Here is an 18,346-nt window from a genome sequence, read left to right as displayed (position 1 = left end):
GCATATATTATTTAAGCTATAAAATAATGTTTATTACAGGTTATGCAATAAGCTGCTAAATAATATGTGCCATTCAGTGCTAATGAATGGAATATAATTACTCTAATTGTTATAATGTTCACAAATTACAGTATGTAAATTTTATTTTTATATTTTTTTTATAATTTACTTAAAGCAATTTACCTTTCCAGATCTGTAGGCTTGAAATCTCCTCGTTCTGTTCGTTAAAAAATGGAAAATTATTTTATTACTGTTTCAATACCAGTAATTTTACATATATTGTATCAACAAATTTTACCAATTTGTTTACTTGCCAACACTGTTCACCTGAATAAATAAATAATAAAACAGGAAAAACCCAGAAAAATATAAATGTATACCAACAAAAGATACTATAATATAAAGGCAATACAAGTCTGAAAAGCAAGTGACTATTAACTATAATTAAAAATAAATATGCAAATTTTATGAGACATTTAGGAACTTTGACCACTGACACCTTATAAGTAATTTTTTGTGCCCAAATCATTATTAAATATAAATAAGTAAAAAAAAAATATAAAGTTATGCTTATTAGTGAAATTATTATTTGAAAAGTTATTTAAATGCAGAAATACATAAAATCAAATACTCTATGCCATACATCCCCCCCAAGGGAGTTTCTTAATAGGCTCTTGATCCAAGAAATTGACCCTGTTCTCCTTTGGATTGAATGTGATTGCCTCCTATTCTTCAGATACTGTATAATCTCAGAAAGAATAAAAAAGTCACAATACTATGGATGGAACCACTGACCTAAAACCCACAATTAAGACACTAATCTTATGACAATGGTTCAGGATGGACTGAATCATCATCATGAGATTTACTTCAGGAATGTGGGTTGTCAGTGAGCTGTATGACCTATACAGATTTAGCATTTTCCATAAATATAGTAATATAATAATATTTTGTGAAGGGATTCAAGGAAACTGGTTGACTGGAGGAGTCCTGGAGGTGGGAAGTACATTGCCAGCACTATAAAGGAGGGGCTTGGGATATTTGCTGTTTAGAGTGGCATCTAAACTGTTGTACCTGCATACCTCTAGCAAGACAGTGATAATGTGAATGATGGTGAAAGCATTTCTGTTTTGGGTCACCCTGCCTAGGTGGGAGACAGCCAGCATGTTAAAAACAAATGCAATTTCTCAAAGACCAATTACATTATTCACTGAGAGAAAGAGGTACAAACCAGAATTATAAAATAAGGATGCAAAGTGTTAGCATTTGTGGTAATAAACTGAATGCATACCTCATGCTAAAGTGAAGAATGGAATACAGCAAGCAAAGTGCTTAAATCGAACTTAGGCACTTATTCATTATTTGCATTTAGTCCAAGGTGGTAGCAATACTATCCTGCCATTTTATGACTCACATTGTGTCAGGCATCCCTAACATGCAGAAAAAAAGAGCATGATAATGATATACAATACTGACAAATTGACAAGTAAGGCACATGCAACTACTGGGTATATTTACTGTCAAAATATTTTGCCTGTTTAGTAGACTTCTAAAGTTGAATACAGTGGTTACTTAAATATTTGAGACAGCAGAAACAGTGGTAAGGTAAATATGAGGTGATCAGTCCCTCAGCCTTGAAGAAGTAATTCTGAGGTAGTCTGTCCCTTTGCCTAGATAAGTGTTCATCTCTATAGTTTTGATCATGTAAAGATGAGGCCTGAGAATAGAGCCTTTTATACTAAATTCACTCTTAATATTGACAAGACCTTCTATATGATGTCTGGGAACAAAGCTGCAAATGTCCAACTAAATATAATATTTAGTGATTTTCACAGTATCAGACAAAACAAGGGAAAGATTCTTAATCTGTATCTTGACAGCAATTCAAAATTCAGCATCCCCCACCCAGCACATAACCAAAGTCTTCAAAACAATTGGCATCCTATTTAAGATGCATTACTGTGTACCTCAAGCAGCACAACTTACTCTGTACTACTCTGTCTTTACCTCACTCATGATATTTGCACCTGGGGATCTACTGTAGTAAATCACCTAAAGCCAATGTGAACCTGTGTGAGCCAATGTGAAGCCTGTGTGAACAATTGGCCAATCTAATACAGTAGGGCCCTACTTATATGGCAAGTTAGGTTCCAGGCTACTGCCATAAAGCGGAAATTGCCGTAAAGTGGAATGCCCTTTTTTCCGCTTATAAATGCATATACATGCACATACATGATGCTGCTCTCACTTTTACCAGTGTGTTGAAGAGCTTTCGAATATGTGAAGGTTGAGGGGCAGTGCCAGTCAGACTGGTATTGGACGGTGATGTCATTTTTTTACTATTGAACATCGCCGAAGAATTGAATGTTTCTGCTACTTTGAGCTTAATTTCAAGGTATGTACTTTTCTTTGTGAAACCAATTAAAATCATATCTATTTCTGTAGTATATCATCTATTCTATCAAATGAGACCAAAACACCAAGAATACAAACAAAAAACCATACGAAAATATACCGCTAAGGGGAGGCTAATGGCTGAGAAGTGAACTCCATTATTTATGATCTGATTTCTTTAATTTTTGGTGTATGTTAAGAAGCACCTTTCCATTATACATTGTCCAAGTTTCAATAAGATAGTCGAAAAAACAACTGAGATTCAATTCCCTAGATCAAGAGCAAGAGCCCCTCACCAGCTTCAGGGAACCTCCCTTGAGGCCCGCTCGCATCTGGAAATTTTGCTCATGTCTGGAAGTTTTTCTAGATACTACTCATATCTAGAAAAACTCACACATGGATGCACTTGTAAGTAGAGGTTCCACTGTGTGTGTGTGTATATATATATATATATATATATATATATATATATATATATATATATATATATATATATATATATATATATATATATATATATATATATTATATATATATATATATATATATTATATATTATATATATATATATATATTATATATATATATTTATACATGTATATATATATATATATATATATATATATATATATATATATATATATATATATATATATATATATATATATATATATACACAGTGGAACCTCTACATGTGAGCACATCTATGTGTGAGTTTTTCCAAATACAAGCAGTCAATGGATAAATTTTTTGCTTCTATACGTGAGCGAAATTTCCATAAGCGAGCAGACCTCACGGGAGGTTCCTTGACACTGGTGAGGGGCTCTTGCTCTTGATCTAGGGAATTGAATGTCATTTGTTTGTTGGACTATCTTATTGAAACTTGGGCAATGTTTGATGGAAAGATGCTTCTTAATGTACACCAAAAATGAAAGAAATTGGAGCATAAATAATGGAGTTCACTTCTCAGCAATTAGCCACCCCTTAGTAGTATTTTCGTATGGATTTTATGGTGTATTCTCATTTTTTTTGGTCTCATTTGATAGAATGGAAGATATATTACAGAAATAGATATGATTTTGATTGCTTTCATGACAAAAAGTACAGGAGGGCCCCACTTATACGGCGGGTTAGGTTCCAGGCTACCGCCGTAAAGTGGAACACCCTTTTATTTTCCTTGTAAATGCATATAAATGCTAGATAACATATTTACACTGACATATATTAAATTAGCAATAGAACTAAGCATTAAAAAAAACAATGAAAAGTAAAATTACACACAGTACATTTATTACATACCTTTAATTACTTAATATGAATGTGTGAGAGGTGAGTGGCAATGTAGTTATTGAATCAAATCAGGAGATGGCAGACCATCATCCTCTAATTCTTCAACTAATTTGATTCGTTTTGGAGACTTGTGTGAAGCTTTTGAAGGGGTGTATGTTGATGTTGAAGGCTGTTGAAGGCTAGCTGTTGATGTTGAAGGCTGTTGAATGCTGGCTGTTGATGTTGAAGGTTGGCATGATATTTTCTTAAAGTAGGAAAGCATTGAACTTTGCCTCATGGATTTTTTTTTCCTTTCCCTTAAAATTTCTTTATAGCATGTAACATCATGGGAAAGGGTTGCATTCACTTTTGAACTTCGTTCAAAATTTGGATCAATCTTCTCAAAAATTGCCATTGCTATTTCTATATGGTTGATAGCTTCTTCCAAATCCTGGGTTTTCATTTCTTTAATGGTAACAGGACTATCATCAGGATGGATCTCCTCTTCATGAAATTTCTTTCTTTGCTCTTCAATCAGAAGAAGGTCTTGGTCTGTCAGAACCTCATCATGAGAGAGAAGCAATTCTTCCACATCCTCAGGCTCCACTTCCAGTTCTAATTCCCTTGCCATATCAACAACATTTACACACACTTCCCCCACTGGATTCTCAAAACCTTCAAAATCATCCATAAGTTCAGGAATCAGATTCTTCCAAACACCTTTGAGTGTAGTTTCATTAACTTCATTCCATGCATCTCTAATATTTTTAATGCCATCCAAAATTGTGAAACCTTTCCAAAAGGTTTTTAATTTATTTTCTTTAGGCCCAGGCATTTTATCACTGTCTAGGAAATTTACAGCCTTAATGAAAGTTCTTCTTAGGTAATAAGATTTAAAGGCTGCAATTACACCTTGGTCCATCGGCTGCAGTAATGAAGTTGTGTTTGCAGGTATAAAAGCAACATTTATCTCCCTGTACATACCATGTACAGCTGTAGGGTGTGCAGGGGCATTGTCTAAAACAAGTAAAACATTAAAAGGAATTTTCTTTTCCTTGCAGTAAGCCTCAACTGTAGGCTTAAAATAGTCCGTGAACCAACTTATGAAAAGATTGGCAGTCATCCAAGCTTTCGAATTAGATTTATAATAAACTGAGAGGCTGCCTTTTGCATAGTTCTTTAGGGCCCTAGGATTCTCTGAGTGATAAATCATCATAGGTTTTAACTTGCAGTCACCAGCTGCATTAGCTCCTAGCAAGAGTGTTAGCCTGTCTTTTGCAGCTTTGAAGCCAGGCATTGACTTCTCTTCCTTAGCAATAAATGTCCTAGATGGCATCTTCTTCCAAAATAATGCAGTCTCATCCACATTAAAAATCTGTTGCTTGGTATATCCACCACATTCTATTATCTCGGCTAGTTCAAGTGGATAATTTTCTGCAGCTAAATTGTCAGCGCTTGCAGCTTCACCCTGCACTCTGATGTTGTGAAGTTGACTTCTTTCCTTAAACCTATTAAACCAGCCTCTGCTAGCTGAGAATTTATCTTCAGCAGCTTCCTCCCCTCTCTCAGCCTTCATAGAATTGAAGAGACTTAGGGCTTTGGAATAGATAATGGCTCTGCTTAAAGGCACCTTGTGACTAGTCTGATCATCAATCCACACCATTAAAAGTTTTTCCATGTCAGCAATAAGGTTATCACGTTTTCTTATAACTTTAGTGGTCACTGGTGTAGCACTTTTAACTTCCTGCAACACTTTCTCCTTATTGTTCACAACTGTACTAACTGTTTGACGAGCCAAACCAAGCTTACGTGCTATCTCAGTCATTGACATACCTTGTTCACTAAGTTTAATCATTTCTAACTTGGCACTTAAAGTAAGAGGCTTACGACTCTTCTTTTTATCACAACTAAGCTTAGATACCATCGTCAACGAGAGCCAATTAGTTAACGAAGAGCAAACGAGAGAGAACGAGATACACCGAGCTCAGACAGCGTAAACAAACAAACTGAACAGGTTGTGGACGATCACTCGGTCAGGCGAAATAGACGGTATTAATACGTGTCCAGTTTTAGTTCATTCATGTACATTTGTAAGAGTTTGTGAAACTTTTACCTTATAATATTTTTATTATTATTATAATAATTAAATCACGAAACAAATACTCTTACACTGTGTACAAGTTAGTACAGAATTATAGCTATAAAGTGAAGGCATACGAAAGGAATATTTTTCTACAGTTATCCCTAGTAACAGGTGACGGGCTAGAGAAAACGTAATTCTTCAGACACTTCTACAAACCGTTTGATAAACATCTCATATATATTTGTATAAATTTTTATACTGTGGATGCATGTATCATGTTTGTGTGTTACATAATGTGTTTCTTATATAATTTTGAAAAAAATATCATAGATAGATTAAGGGAAATGTCTATATTAACGTAATATGCGACATTAATGCGCCCAAGAGATTATTATTACTATTATTATTATTATTATTATTATTATTATTGCATCAAGAGTAGAGAGACTCTTAGTGATTTTAATGTGTACCTACATGAAAGCACAGTGTGTAAGTTTATTTAGGTACAATACATATAAAATATACAATAACTTTAAAATACTTGAAATTTTGGAAAGTTTCCAGACATAATAAGGAGATGTGCTCAGGGAGAATGTAAACAAACTCAGTGGGCCGCTGTGACCGTATTAGAAAGACAGGTGGGGGGAGCCGTATAGCGAGTTTTGGTCATAATTTGAAATGTCCGTATTAGCAGAACGCCATAAAGCGGAACGCCGTAAAGCGGGGCCCTCCTGTACCTTAAAATTGAGCTCAACATAGGAGAAATGTTCGATTCCTTGGCTATGTTCAAAAGTAAACAAATGATGTCACTGCCTTTCCAATATGCAGTCACGAATGGGTTGACATTATTTATACAATTATTGCAGTAAGGCAGTAGTCTGCATAACAGTAAATCTTCTATTTTTTGTGTGAATAAAAATTACAAATTATTTATATTGTAATAATAATAATAATAATAATAATAATAATAATAATAATAATAGTAATAATAATAATAATACGTATAATAATAACACATATATAATAATAATAATAGTAATAATAATAATAATAATACGTATAATAATAACACATATATAATAATAATGTACTACATAATAATAATTATAATAATAGCTTCAAAAGGCCGTCACTAGATATCAGTGTTTACCACAACAAAGAAGGATCGGTTATGGCTACCTCCACCTATTACATAATGACATAATTTATTCATTCTAGAGTATATATCAGGTTTCTATGTTATTTGTATTGTTTATTATGCCATATTAGATGAACTGTGATAGATAAATAAGCCGTAAAGATGATATTAGCGAAATTATTCAAGAAGTATTTTGTCCGGTCTCTAGATAAACTCTCGTCCACTGCCGACACTGCCCATACCACTATATGAATTACATATTTTCTTCATTTTAAAGTATATATCAGGTTTCTATGTTATTTACATTGCTTATTATGTCATATGAGACGAATTGGGGTAGATAAATAAGCCGTATAGATGATATCAGCGAAATTATTCAAGAAGTATTTTGTCTGGTCTCCAGACAAACTTTTTTCCGCCAACGATATCACTACATGAATAGCATATTTTATTCATTCTTGAGTATATATCAGGTATGTATGTTATTTATATTGTTTATTATATCATATTAGATGAATTGTGATAGATAAATAAGCCATAAAATTGATATTAGGGAAATTATTGGAGTACAGAATTCCACTATAATGGATAAATTGCATTTCAATTAATTTAAATTGACTTAGCAAACGAGCAAATCCAGTTGCGAGCAAGTTCACGGAATGGATTAAACTCACAAGTAGAGGTTCCACTGTACAGTAGGGCCCCACTTATTCGGCAGGTTAGGGTCCAGGCTACTGCCGGAAAGCAGACTTCGCCAGAAAGCAGAACTCCATTTTTTCCATTTATAAATGTATATAAATGCCAGATAACAAGTTTACACTAACATATATTAAGTTAGCAATAGAGGTAGGCATTAAAATGTAAAATACATGCACAGTGCACTCATTATTTACCTCAAAATATTTGTAGTCTTAATGTAGGGCAAAAGGTGAGTAGTATTTACTCTAAGAAGTCAGGTGTGGTAGCTTAAGGCTCCCCAGAGTGATAAAATGCATATACAGTACATGCATTGCTTACCTTAAAATATTTGTAGTCTTAATGGTCTTAATGTAGGGAGAGAGGTGAAATGTATTTATTTGTAGAAAGTCGTGTGGGAGGTATGGCATCCTGCCTGGCCACTTATACCTACTACAACATTAAGCTCCCTAGAGCGATAAAATGCATATATAGTACACTCATTAATTACCTTAAAATATTTGTAGTCTTAATGTAGGATGAGAGGTGAGTTTTATTTGTATGAAGTGAAGTTGGGAAGTATGGGTAGAGAGGAAGGGCAGCCCTACCCACCTCACCCACACGTAATGTAAACAAACCAGATGAATTCATCTGGTGTTCATCACAAGTCCTACAAGTTGCCTGGCTACCACAAGTCCTACAAGTTGCCTTGCTACCACAAGTCCTACAAGTTGCCTGGCTACCACAACTTCTACAAGCTGCCTGGCTGCCACAAGTTCTACAAGTTGCCTGGCTACCACAAGTCCTACAAGTTGCCTGGCTACCACAAGTCCTACAAGTTGCCTTGCTACCACAAGTCCTACAAGTTGCCTGGCTACCACAACTTCTACAAGCTGCCTGGCTGCCACAAGTTCTACAAGTTGCTTGGCTACCACAAGTCCTACAAGTTGCCTTGCTACCACAAGTCCTACAAGTTGCCTGGCTACCACAACTTCTACAAGTTGCCTGGCTACCACAAGTTCTACAAGTTGCCTGGCTACCACAAGTCCTACAAGTTGCCTGGCTACCACAAGTCCTACAAGTTGCCTGGCTACCACAAATCCTACAAGTTGCCTGGCTACCACAAGTCCTACAAGTTGCCTGGCTTCCACAAGTTGCCTGGCTACTACAAGTTGCCTGGCTACCACAAGTTACCTGGCTACCACAAGTCCTACAAGTTGCTTGGCTACCACAAGTTCTACAAGTTGCCTGGCTACCACAAGCTCTACAAGTTGCCTGGCTGCCACAAGTCCTACAAGTTGCCTGGCTACCACAAGTCCTACAAGTTGCCTGGTTACCACAAGTTGCCTGGCAACCACAAGTTGCCTGGCTACCACAAGTTGCCTGGCTACCACAAGTTGCCTGGCTACCACAAGTCCTACAGGTTGCTTGGCTACCACAAGTCCTACAGGTTGCTTGGCTACCACAAGTCCTACAAGTTGCCTGGCTACCACAAGTCCTACAAGTCACCTGGCTACCACATCTCATATTTATGTTAATTTATTCTACTGTGGGGTGTATTTCGATGGATTAAGCAAAATGTCTATATTAACGTTTTATACGATATTTAATGCTCCTTAGAGTGATTATTGTTGTGTTATTATTATTATCATTATTAATATGGTGTCTTCAAGATTAATAAGACACTCTTAGTGATTTTAATGTATACCTGCATGCCAGCACAGTGTGTAAGTTTACTTAGATACAGGTACACATACGTATCAGTTGTAATAATAATGTAGGTATGTAGCCCAGGTGGACTACATACCTACACCTACCTACATAGCTACACGATATTTAATGTTCCCCAGAGCCATATTATTACCATTGATATACCATGTTCACTGAGTTTAACTGTTTATAACAACTACCATTAGATGCCATCATAAACAAAGGGAGAAGTAATGAATAATTCAAGCCGAGAATTGTAAACAAAAGCGTTATACATTAAGGGGAGTGACAATGTTTTTCCTTTGCCCGGCTACCACACCTCCATAGTATATAAACAAAATGTTTATATACAATGTAACATATTTCTTATATAATTTTGAAGAAAATATCATAGATGGATTAATGAAAATGTCTATATTGATGTAAAATTTGACATTTAATGGGCTGAAGAGTGATTATTATTACATAATAGAGATGTGCTCATGGAGAATGTAAACAAACCGGGTGGCCTGCGACATATTTGAAAGACTACTTGCCATATAGAAAGTTTTGGCCATAATTTTAGATCGCCATATTAGCAGAATGTCATAAGGCAAAATGCCGAAAAGCAGAGCCCTACTGTATATATATACTGAATGACTGACTGACTTGACTGAATGACTTACTGACTTGACTGAATGACTATTATTTCTGTTACATCTGTAGTCTTAACCAGTAAAAACAACATAATACATCACAACAATGAACTACAATTACATATTCACTTTTATTTTTGTAAGACATGGAGGCCTAAAAAAAAAGTTTGGCTATTTTGGGGCCCCCAGAAACATAACACTATTTTTCCCTTAAGTTCTTCAGTTCACCTAACACGGCATTTTCAGGAACGTAACTATCGTGTTAAATCTACTGTATATACATGTATATATATATATATATATATATATATATATATATATATATATATATATATATATATATATCTACATGTATTATATATTATTTATATATAAATCCCCAAAAAGAAAATACTTTCATCATCTGGAGTTTACCTGGAGAGAGTTATGGGGGTCAATGCCCCGCAGCCTGGTCTGCGACCAGGCCTCATGGTGGATCAGGGCCTGATCAACCTGCCTGTTACTGCTGGCTGCATGCAATCGAACATATGAGCCACAGCCTGGCTGGTCAGGTACTGACTTTAGGTGCTTGTCCAGTGCCTGCTTGAAGACAGCCAGGGGTCTATTGGTAATCCCCCTTATGTATGTTGGGAGGCAGTTGAACAGTCTCGGGCCCCTGACACTTATTGTGTTGTCTATTAACGTGCTAGTGACACCCCTGCTTTTCATTGGGGGGATGTTGCATCATCTGCTGAGTCTTTTGCTTTCCTAGAGAGTGATTGTTGGTTTACCTGGAGTTTACCTGGAGAGAGTTCCGGGGGTCAATGCCCCCGTGGCCCGGTCTGTGACCAGGCCTCCTGGTGGATCAGAGCCTGATCAACCAGGCTGTTACTGTTGGCTGCACGCAAACCAACGTACGAGCCACAGCCCGGCTGGTCAGGAACCGACTTTAGGTGCTTGTCCAGTGCCAGCTTGAAGACTGCCAGGGGTCTGTTGGTAATCCCCCTTATGTATGCTGGGAGGCAGTTGAACAGTCTCGGGCCCCTGACACTTATTGTATGGTCTCTTAACGTGCTAGTGACACCCCTGCTTTTCATTGGGGGGATGTTGCATCGTCTGCCAAGTCTTTTGCTTTCGTAGTGAGTGATTTTGGTGTGCATGTTCGGTACTAGTCCCTCTAGGATTTTCCAGGTATATATAATCATGTATCTCTCCCACCAGCGTTCCAGGGAATACAGGTTCAGGAACCTCAAGCGTTCCCAGTAATTGAGGTGTTTTATCTCTGTTATGCGTGCCGTGAAGGTTCTCTGTACATTTTCTAGGTCAACAATTTCACCTGCCTTGAAAGGTGCTGTTAGTGTGCAGCAATATTCCAGCCTAGATAGAACAAGTGACCTGAAGAGTGTCATCATGGGCTTGCCATCCCTAGTTTTGAAGGTTCTCATTATCCATCCTGTCATTTTTCTAGCAGATGCGATTGATACAATGTTATGGTCCTTGAAGGTGAGATCCTCCGACATGATCACTCCCAGGTTTTTGACGTTGGTGTTTCACTCTATTTTGTGGCCAGAATTTGTTTTGTACTCTGATGAAGATTTAATTTCCTCGTGTTTACCATATCTGAGTAATTGAAATTTCTCATCGTTGAACTTCATATTATTTTCTGCAGCCCACTGAAAGATTTGGTTGATGTCCACCTGGAGCCTTGCAGTGTCTGCAATGGAAGACACACTGTTGTGTGCAAGTTTGGTACTAGTTCCTCTAGGATTTTCCAGGTGTATATAAACATGTATCTCTCCCACCTGCATTCCAGGGAGTACAGGTTCAAGAACTTCCAGCGCTCTCAGTAATTGAGGTGTTTATCTCTGTTATGCATGCCGTGAAGGTTCTCTGTACATTTTCTAGGTCAGCAATTTCACCTGCCTTGAAAGATGCTGTTAGTGTGCAGCAATATTCCAGCCTAGATAGAACAAGTGAACTGAAGAGTGTCATCATGGGCTTGGCATCCGTAGTTATGGAGATTCTCATTATCCATCCTGTCATTTTTCTAGGAGATGTGATTGATACAAGGTTATGGTCCTTGAAGGTGAGATCCTCCGACATGATCACTCCCAGGTCTTTGACGTTAGTTTTTCGCTCTATTTTGTGGCTAGAATTTGTTTTATACTCTGATGAAGTTTTAATTTCCTCATGTTTACCATGAAATTTCTCATCGTTGAACTTCATATTGTTTTCTGCAGCCCACTGAAAGATTTGGTTGATGTCCACCTGGAGCCTTGCAGTGTCTGCAATGGAAGACACTGTCATGCAGATTCGGGTGTCATCTGCAAAGGAAGACATGGTGCTGTGGCTGACATCCTTGTCTATGTCAGATGTGAGGATGAGAAACAAGATGGGAGCGAGTACTGTGTCTTGTGGAACAGGACTTTTCACTGTTGCTGCCTCAGACTTTACTCTGTTGACTACTACTCTTTGTGTTCTATTTGTGAGGAAATTATAAATCCATCTACTAACTTTTCCTGTTATCCCTTTAGCACACATTTTGTGCGATATTACGCCTTGGTCACACATGTCGAAGGCTTTTGCAAAGTTTGTGTATATTACATCTGCATTCTTTTTGTCTTCTAGTGCATCTAGAACCTTGTCATAGTGATCCAGTAGTTGGGACAGACAGGAGCGACCTGCTGTAAACCCACGTTTCCCTGGGTTGTGTAACTGATGGGTATCTAGATGGGTGGCGATCTTGCTTCTTAGGACCTATTCAAAGATTTTTATGATATGGGATGTTAGTGCTATCAGTCTGTAGTTCTTTGCTATTGCTTTACTGCCCCTTTGTGGAGTGAGGCTGTCTGTTGTTTTTAGTAACTGTGGAATGATCCCAGTGTCCATGCTCCCTCTCCATAGGATGTTAAAAACATGTGATAGGGGCTTCTTGCAATTCTTGATGAACACGGAGTTCCATGAGTCTGGCCCTGGGGCAGAGTGCATGGGCATGTCATTTATCACCTATTCGAAGTCATTTGAAGTCAGGATAACATCAGATAGGCTTGTGCTTACCAAATTCTGTGGCTCTCTCATAAAAAATTCTTTTAGATTTTTGACTCTCAGTCTGGTTAGTGGCTTGCTAAAAACTGAGTCATATTGGGACTTAAGTAGCTCATTCATTTCCTTGCTGTCATCTGTGTAGGACTCATCTTGTTTAAGTAGGGGCCCAATACTTTCACCTCACTCATACATAATCACTGTTTTTGCAGAGGTGCCCAGAACACAACAGTTTAGAAGCATATACAGCAGGGCCCCGCTTTACGGCGTTTCGCTTTACGGCGTTCCGCTAATACGGACATTTCAAATTATGACCAAAACTCGCTATACGGCTCCCCCCACCTGTCTTTCTAATACAGTCACAGCGGCCCACCGAGTTTGTTTACATTCTCCCTGAGCACATCTCCTTATTATGTCTGGAAACTTTCCAAAATTTCAAGTGTTTTAAAGTTATTGTATATTTTATATGTATTGTACTTGATAATTAAACTTGTGTACACCTGTACCTAAATAAACTTACACACTGTGCTGGCATATAGGTACACATTAAAATCACTAAGAGTCTCTCTACTCTTGAGGCAATAATAATAATAATAATAATAATAATAATAATAATAATAATAATAATAATAATCTCTTGGGCGCATTAATGTCGCATATTACGTTAATATAGACATTTCCCTTAATCTATCTATGATATTTTTTTCAAAATTATATAAGAAACACATTATGTAACACACAAACATGATACATGCACCCACAGTATAAAAATTTATACAAATATATATGAGATGTTTATCAAACGGTTTGTAGAAGTGTCGGAAGAATTACGTTTTCTCTAGCCCGTCACCTGTTACTAGGGATAACTGTAGAAAAATATTCCTTTCGTATGCCTTCACTTTATAGCTATAATTCTGTACTAACTTGTACACAGTGTAAGAGTATTTGTTTCGTGATTTAATTATTATAATAATAATAAAAATATTATAAGGTAAAAGTTTCACAAACTCTTACAAATGTACATGAGTGAACTAAAACTGGACACGTATTAATACCGTCTATTTTGCCTGACCGAGTGATCGTCCACAACCTGTTCAGTTTGTTTGTTTACGCTGTCTGAGCTCGGTGTATCATTAAATGTTGTATATTACGTTAATATACACATTTTCATTAATCCATCCATGATATTTTTTTCAAAATTATATAATAAACACAATACATAACATAAATACATAACAACATATGTGTAGAGAACCTAGGATAACCCAAAAAAGTCACGAGTGACTTACTTCCATTGCCTTCACTCAGAGCATCATTTCTTCTCAAAATGATGTTACATGAGAATGGGAGTGTTCTTCTTTATTTATTCTACCATATCAATGTAGAGACAACCTGTACACAATGGAACTTGTACACAAACCAGACGTGTACACTGTTTACAAAACTTACCTTCGCCTGGTTTGTTTACATAACTCTGTGCCTGTCCTCTCTCATGCACTCATTCTTTCTCTCTGGTATGGTAGCCCGGCTGACTACCATACATACCACACTTGATTTTTTACAATAAATACTGTATATACATTTTATCGCTCTGGGATGCTTAAATATCATAGAATAGTATGTGTGGGTGGGTTGGCCTGGTATGGTAGCCCGGCTGACTACCATACATACCACACTTGATTTTTTACAATAAATACTACTCATCTCACCCTATATTTTAAGGTAAGTAATGAGTGAACTGTATATACATTTTATCGCTCTGGGATGCTTAAATATCATAGAATAGTATGTGTGGGTGGGGTGGCCTGGTATGGTAGCCTGGCTGACTACCATACTCACCACACTTGATTTCTTACAATAAATACTACTTGTCTCACCCTAGATTAAGACTATAAATATTTTAAGGTAAGTAATGAGTGCACTGTGTGTGTATTGTACTTTTTTATTGTTTTTTGATGCCAGGTTCTATTGCTAACATAATATATGTTAGTGTAAACTTGTTATCTAGTGTTTGTATGCATTTGTAAGTGGAAAAAAAGGGTGTTCCACTTTACGGCAGTTTCCGCTTTACGGCGGTAGCCTGGAACCTAACCCGCCATATAAGTGGGGCCCTCCTGTACAGTGGACCCTCAACCAACGATATTAATCCATTCCTGAGAGCTCATCATTAATCGAAATTATCGTTAGTTGAGTTAATTTTCCCCATAAGAAATAATGGAAATCAAATTAATTCATTCCTGACACCCCAAAGTATTGAAAAAAAAATTTTTACCACATGAAATATTAATTTTAATACACACAAACTGAAGAAGACATGCACAGTTACATGACACTTACCTTTATTGAAGATCTGGTGATGATTGATGGGATGGGAGGAGGGGAGTGTTGATGGTGTTAGTGTTTAGAAGGGGAATCCCCTTCCATTAGGACTTGAGGTGGCAAGTCCTTTTCCGGGGTTACTTCCCTTCTTCTTTTAATGCCACTAGGACCAGCTTGAGAGTCACTGGACCTCTGTCGCACAACATATCTGTCCATAGAGGCCTGTACCTCCCGTTCCTTTATGACATTCCTAAAGTGTTTCACAACATTGTCAGTGTACAGGTTGCCAACACGGCTTGCAGTAGCTGTGTCAGGGTGATTTTCATCAAAAAAGGTTTGCACTTTAAGCCACATTGCACACATTTCCTTAATCTTTGAAGTAGGCAACTTCTTCAATTCCTCTACCCCCTCCTCCGAAGCAGTTTCCTCAGGTGTGGCCTCTTGCTGTTGAAGATGATCTAGAAACTCATCAGTGGTTAGTTCTTCATAGTCCTCCTCCACCAACTCTTCCACATCCTCCCCACTAACCTCCAACCCCAAGGACTTCCCCAATGCCACAATGGATTCCTCAACTGGCATAGGATTCTCAGGGTTAGCCTCAAATCCTTCAAAATCCCTTTTGTCTACGCATTCTGGCCACAGTTTTTTCCAAGCAAAGTTCAAGGTCCTCTTAGTCACTTCCTCCCAAGCCTTACCTATAATGTTTACACAATTGAGGATGCTAAAGTGATCTCTCCAAAACTCTCTTAGAGTCAGTTGAGTTTCTGAGGTCACTACAAAGCACCTTTCAAACATAGCTTTTGTGTACAGTTTTTTGAAGTTTGCAATAACCTGCTGGTCGATGGGCTGCAGAAGAGGAGTGGTATTAGGAGGCAAAAACTTCACCTTAATGAAGCTCATGTCCGCAGAAAGTCGCTCTGCCAAGTCTGAAGGATGACCAGTAGCACTGTCTAATACCAGGAGGCACTTAAGGTCCAATTTATTTTCCAGGAGGTAATTTTTCACATTGGGGGCAAATGCATGGTGTAACAAGTCATAGAAAAAGTCCCTAGTGACCCATGCCTTACTTACTGTTTGCCCTCCACAGCACACACAAATTAGCCTTGAGGACATTGTTTTTCCTGAACACTCTGGGAGTTTCAGAGTGATACACCAATAAAGGCTTCACTTTGCAATCACCACTAGCATTGGCACACATCAACAGAGTAAGCCTGTCTGAACTGGCAGCCACACCATGCCTTATCACACTATGTATGCCACTATGATTCTTAAATCTCTCAAACCAACCTTTGCTGGCCTTAAATTCACTCACATCACCACTAGTTGCTTGCATTTTTTTAAATCGTCATGCAACTTCCTAGCCTTTTCACATATGATCGCTTGAGAGATGCTATCTAATGCTATCTGTTTTTCGTTTATCCACACCAATAACAGAGTCTCAACATCTTCTATCACTTGCGATCTCAGTTTCGAAAACATAGTTGCACTTTTGGCAAGAACAGCTTCCTTGATTGCCATTTTCTTGCCCACAATAGTAGCGATGGTTGATTGAGGTTTTGTGTACAACCTGGCCAGCTCGGAGACATGCACTCCACTTTCATACTTAGCAATGATCTCTTTCTTCATATCCATAGTAATTCTCACTCTTTTTGCTGTAGGGTTGGCACTAGAAGCTTTCTTGGGGCCCATGGTGACTTATTTTGCAGGTGCAATCACTACAAACGCTGTGGTAATATGAAATGTTCCGATTGTATGTTTGGATGGGACCGCGGTGGCTGGCTGACTTGTAAACACTGGCACCCACGGGACAAGTGAGGCGCACTCAGGCCACAAGTGGACACGTCTTGAATGAAACGAATGGCGTTGGTCGGGTTTTTCAGTGCTAGTCGAGGCAAAATTCTTGCGTTAAAATGTATCGCTAGTCGGATTTAACGTTAGATGATGCCAACGTTGGTCGAAGGTCCACTGTACATATAAAGATACACAACATATCCCTCCAAGCTGCCAATATTCCAATCCCCTCCTGTAAAGTGCAGGCATTGTACTTCCCATTTCTAGTACTCATAAATGTTAAACCTAAAACCCAATCTAACTTTATTATTTTTTAAATACACTACCTAACAGAATACTCCATTCTACTGAATGTACAACAATGCATACAACCATATGACCTGTCTTTGTAATACTCACTTGTGCTTTATAGTAACCTGTTTACATTAATGTTTTATCACTGATTTCATCATTGCTTAGTTAATCTTAAGTTAATTTTAAGCCAGCCCGTAATGCTATGCATAGTATAAGTGGCTTTGGCATACTGCTCTTACCTGTATTTGTTGTACCTCTGTATGTGTGCTCAAATTTTTAAATAAATAAATAAATAAATAAATAAAAATAACTGGTTTCCCTGAGTCCCTTCACTAAATATTACCCTGCTCACACTCCAACAAGCTCGTCAGGTCTCAAATACCATTCGTCTCCATTCACTCCTATGTAACACGCTCATTCATGCTTGCCGGAAGTCCAAGCCCCTCGCCTACAAAACCTCCTTTACCTTCTCCCTCCAACCTTTTCGAGGATGACCCCTACCCTGCCTTCCTTCCCCTATATATTTATATACTCTCCATGTCATTCTACTTTGATCCATTCTCTCTAAATGACCAAACCACCTCAACAACCCCTCTTTAGCCCGAATTCTCTGCATAACATTTACACCACACATTGCCCTTAGACAGGACATCTCCAACGCCTCCATCCGCCTCCTCGTTGCAGCATTTACAACCCAAGCTTCACACCCGTATAAGAGTGTTGGTACCACTATACTTTCATACATTCCCTTCTTTGCCTCTAATGATAATGTTTTCTGTCTCCACATATATACCTCAGTGCAGCACTCACCTTTTTTCCTTCATCAATTCTATGGTTAACCTCATCCTTCATATATCCATCTGCTGACATGTCAGCTCCCAAATATCTGAAAACATTTATTTCTTCCATACTCCTCCTCTCCAATTTGATATCCAGTTTTTCTTTATCTAAATCATTTGATACCCTCATCACCTTACTCTTTTCTATGTTCACTTTCAACTTTTTACCTTTAAACAC

General features: G+C 37.7%; 1 protein-coding gene across 1 annotated transcript in view; it reads right to left on the bottom strand.

Annotated features, from left to right (window-relative positions):
* The window catches only part of LOC128695707 (kin of IRRE-like protein 3), a 97,227-nt gene that overhangs the window by 16,682 nt on the left and 62,199 nt on the right, over positions 1-18,346 (bottom strand). The window contains exon 11 of the mRNA XM_070093296.1: positions 184-217. Coding sequence (XP_069949397.1) covers positions 184-217 — 34 coding nt within the window. The remainder of the gene's footprint in view (positions 1-183; positions 218-18,346) is intronic.

This window comes from Cherax quadricarinatus, chromosome 42, assembly GCF_038502225.1.
Source record: "Cherax quadricarinatus isolate ZL_2023a chromosome 42, ASM3850222v1, whole genome shotgun sequence".
NCBI lineage: Eukaryota > Metazoa > Arthropoda > Malacostraca > Decapoda > Parastacidae > Cherax > Cherax quadricarinatus.
This window is presented reverse-complemented; position numbering and strand designations above follow the sequence as displayed.